The following is a 4,242-nucleotide window of genomic DNA, read 5'->3' as shown; positions in this document are numbered from 1 at the left end:
AGGGAAATGTCTGCATGCAAACAGAGCATTGTTACAAAAACAACACAGACTGTAGAGAAGAATCGGATGTTTCTTTAGATTATTTTTAGTTGCTATCAAAGACAGACGAAGAGGAGTTAAAGTTGAACTAATTTTGTTTTAATAAACAGAGACCAGCAAGTTAATTTTATTAATGAGTTCCCCTTTGATGTCACTTCCTGTTTCACTTTGGCTGAGCCAAATTCAAAAGAAAATAGGCCAGTTACTGTATGTGACAAAATGGGTAAAATCATGTGTCCTCGGTCAATTTTATTAAGTATAAAGATGCTTTCTTTGACTTTTTGTCTTTGAAGGATAGACATGTCACAGGTACCTTAATTAAAATGCCTGACAACACAAAAAATTCAGTTCAAATTCAAAAATACTTTATTGATCCCAGAGGGAAATTAGTTATTGTTGTAACTCATTTAATTAAAGAGTTATTGTAGATGCTGATGGCTGTGAGCAGGAAAGATCTGTATTAAAACAAAATTGAAGAAGAAGACACTGTTTTTAGGATGGTCAGGGTTGTCCACGATGTTCTTGATTTTATGTAAAATCCTTTTTTTGCACTATCATTTCCAGAGGTTCCACAGTCATCCCCAGAATAGAACCAGCCTTCTTTATCRGGTTTAGTTTTTTTAGTTCCCTGGCTCTGATGCTCCTGCCCTAACAAGACAGAAGAGATGACGCTCTGAACARGACGAAAGAATATCTGCAGCATCTTGCTGCAGATATTGACAGTGTGATTCATCCTGTTTTCATTTAGTGTTGGAAATACTATTTGCATTTCCCTTTTTTGTCATAATTTATTTGAATTTTATTTAAAACAAGGGCATTCATTTTCACAAAGTGGCCCAGTACTAGGTGTTTTAGCCAAATATTAATTTAAAAAAATACAATTGATCCCAGAGAATTAGATTACACCCCCAGTGTCTGATTTGAAATGTCACAGCTGCTCCATCCCAAATCCTGATTAGAATTTTGAACTTTACCTAAATTTTACAAATGATATAGTGGTACTTGAACAACATTTTAATACAGAAAATATTAAATATAGAAAGTCGAGTCCAAATAATGCTTTATTTTTTTTTTCTGGTTACGTCTGATTTGTTATGGATTTCACACATTTTAAATTTAGTATGCACAATTTAGGATTTTATTGTCTTTTTCTGACAACAAAACTACCAGAAGCCAAAACGGGAACATGTTTTGCATCAGATACCGTATGCCACAAAAAAGTAGCATAAATTATGTCTTACGTTTAGCCAGTCTAACAGCTGCATAAGTGGTGAGGTTTTAATGGCACAATGTAGAAGAAGCTCGTCAGTTTGAAGACACAAAACTTCCTGTTATTAGCAGAAACGGATGGTTTGTGTAAAAAAAAAAAAAAACCACAACACTTTTGTGTGGTATCCTGTAAGATAAGACACCGTGAAACGAAGGGTTATTTGTCAGTGCACCTTTATTTTCAGCTTCAAAACACAATTCTTTGTTGAATTGCAGCAGTTTCATGGGTTTGGCATTAATCAACATTTCTGCTGAAGCATTGTTGAGCAATCATATACTTAAAATATCAAACAGTTCTCAGATGTTAAGTAATTCTGCAGAGTACATTTTTATACAAACAAAAAAAAAAATACAAAAGATTTTCAGATCTTAGTTGCAACTACCTTTATACAGCTGCAGAACACCCACAAGGGTTATCAGTTCATCGTGTGTGTAATGTTATCACTCTGCTCAATCTTAATAAACAACTGTCGGTAGTATGAGAGTCTATATGCACCTCAAGAACACACAAAAACACCTTTTTGTGAGAAGATTTTTTTTTACAAACAGATAAACCATGACAGAAGAAAATAAACCAAAACAGCAGATATGTGAGCCATCATATCGAAATGAGGATTAAGTCAAATTTGGTCAAAATGACCTAATTACATTTTCAGATTCCTGCTTTAAAAGCTACATTTTGATACCTGGATCATTCTGATATCAGCTTATCCAGAGATATGACTTAATTTGTCTTGTTCGTTATGATAATACATTACTGTTTGGTCTGAATCCTAATTKTATGTAAATTTATTCAGTCATTTTTGATGTTAATATAAAGAGGAAACCTCACAGAGTATTTGTTTATTAAGATTTCCCAGTTGGAACGAAACAAAAACATTGCAAGGCTCACAGGGAAAAATAGAAAAATTTAAGGCGTGTTTTCTCAAAATCAGTTTTTTTGCTGCTGCTGCTCAAAAAAATGCTTCAAAAATTCTTTTTAGGGTTACATTTTAGACAATTCATTCAAATAATACACTGATAAGGCATTATTTCATTATGTTTTGACAAAATGAAAATTTTGCAGATGTTTAAATCAAAACCCCATCTGCCTATTTCTCCACATTCCACTTTTGGACATAATCCTTCTTTCAATATGATTTAAGGCGTGTTTTCTCAAAATCAGTTTTTTTGCTGCTGCTGCTCAAAAAAATGCTTCAAAAATTCTTTTTAGGATTATATTTTAGACAATTCATTCAAATAATACACTGATAAGGCATTATTTCATTATGTTTTGACAAAATGAAAATTTTGCAGATGTTTAAATCAAAACCCCATCTGCCTATTTCTCCACATTCCACTTTTGGACATAATCCTTCTTTCAATATGATTTGTCACAGATATTCAGTATTTCTCTGTACAGATTTATAGTACTATAAACATATTTAAAAAAGAATTCCCTCTTTCACTTTCCTTTTCTTTTCCACTCTTAAATCATTTGTCTATGTCATCTTCAGAGTTCTGTCTCCCCTCGGTGTAGACCGATTTGGTTTCTGTAAAAGAAGTACTAGCATCTTTTCTCTCAGGAGCTGCACCAGAAGATGACTTTCGAGCAATCCATGATGACATCGAGAAAGAGGACACAAGTGACTGGCCGTCTTCTGCCAGGGCAGTCTCCAGRACCAAACATATGGACTGCTTTAGCTTCTTCTGGAACTCATCGCACATGAAGACGTAGAGTATCGGGTTCAGGCAGCTGTTCATGAAAGCCAAACTCACAGTCAGAGGACCTATGATATGCAAGATTTCATCTGGGATATGCCTTACATATAATTCTATAAGATTTAAAACATGAAAGGGCAACCAGCAGATGAAGAAGGCAACAATGATGTAGACGATTTTGTGAGATCTCCATTTTCTTGTCCCCTGCAGACGCCTGACACGGACGGCTATGGCCACATAAGAGACAAGTATTACCAGGAATGGGAYGATGAAGCCCATAACAAAACGRAAAATAACCAGACCAATGTAACTTTGATCAGTCTTAGAGAGAGCGTAGTTACAATACCGAACAGTACCATGTTCCATCATGGTACGAAAAATAACATAGGGGGTGCTGCAGATGCCAGCAGTAATCCAGATTACAGCGCAGATGATCTGAGCTTTACAGACGGTKCGCTTGTTTTGTGCCCACACCACCACCCAGATGGACAAGCAACGATCCAGACTTATGGCCATCAGGAAAAAGACACTGGCAAACATGTTGATGACACCCACAAAGTTGTTGAGTTTGCACATGAAATTTCCAAAAGGCCACATTTGATCATGATAGAGAGAGACCGTGGAGAAAACCAGGAAGGTCGTGAAGAGGAAGTCAGCAATGGCCAAGTTGAGAAACCACACAGAGTTGACTGTTCTCTTCATCTTGAAGCCCGTCACGTAGATTACCAGCCCATTGCCAACGGTCCCAGCGACAGTTATCAGACAGTAGATGACCACGGWGAACGTCTTCATGTGGTCGGCTGCTGTCTTCAGACCAGATGGTTTGTTGTCGTCTGATGATAGAAAAAAATTGCAATAGTTGAGAGTTTCTGCAGTGTGCTCTGAGGTAAGAAGCAACTACTTTAGCACTTGTTCTATGTAACACTGATTTCAAATAAATTGTGCCCAGAATCATCTTCCTTAGTTCCATGATACATTACAGTCCCGTTGAGAAACATGTTGGTTGCACACTGGTCTTTGCACAGTTTAGCAAAAAAGCATGATAAACCAATTTCTAATACAAAATGAGAGCAGTACTATTCTAAGTTTAAAGTACCTTACCATTATCCATTTTGCATGCAGCTGCAAGTCTGCCTTCATTCTGAGTTCATGCTTATCTGATCTTACCTAAATTTCTTCTCTCTCTCTCTCTCTCTCTCTCTCTCTCTCTCTCTCTCTCTCTCTCTCTCTCTC

The 4,242-nt window shown here is 36.3% G+C and overlaps 1 protein-coding gene across 2 annotated transcripts; it reads right to left on the bottom strand.

The window, feature by feature from the left end:
* Positions 1-2,459: 2,459 nt before the first annotated feature.
* On the bottom strand, positions 2,460-4,233 carry LOC106517698 (chemokine-like receptor 1). Of its 2 annotated transcripts, none has more exons than XM_014008679.1 (2): positions 4,111-4,233; positions 2,460-3,842 (listed from the first exon to the last, which is right to left on the bottom strand). In XM_014008679.1, the coding sequence occupies exons 1-2, from the start codon at positions 4,118-4,120 to the stop codon at positions 2,782-2,784; spliced, it is 1,071 nt and encodes a 356-aa protein (XP_013864133.1). In that variant the 5' UTR covers positions 4,121-4,233; the 3' UTR covers positions 2,460-2,781. The 2 variants fall into 2 exon arrangements, with proteins under 2 accessions (XP_013864133.1, XP_013864134.1); XM_014008680.1 differs by having other exon boundaries at positions 4,177-4,210.
* Positions 4,234-4,242: the final 9 nt, after the last annotated feature.

The sequence above is a fragment of the Austrofundulus limnaeus genome, unplaced genomic scaffold (genome assembly GCF_001266775.1).
Source record: "Austrofundulus limnaeus strain Quisiro unplaced genomic scaffold, Austrofundulus_limnaeus-1.0 Scaffold52, whole genome shotgun sequence".
In the NCBI taxonomy this organism is placed as follows: domain Eukaryota; kingdom Metazoa; phylum Chordata; class Actinopteri; order Cyprinodontiformes; family Rivulidae; genus Austrofundulus; species Austrofundulus limnaeus.
This window is presented reverse-complemented; position numbering and strand designations above follow the sequence as displayed.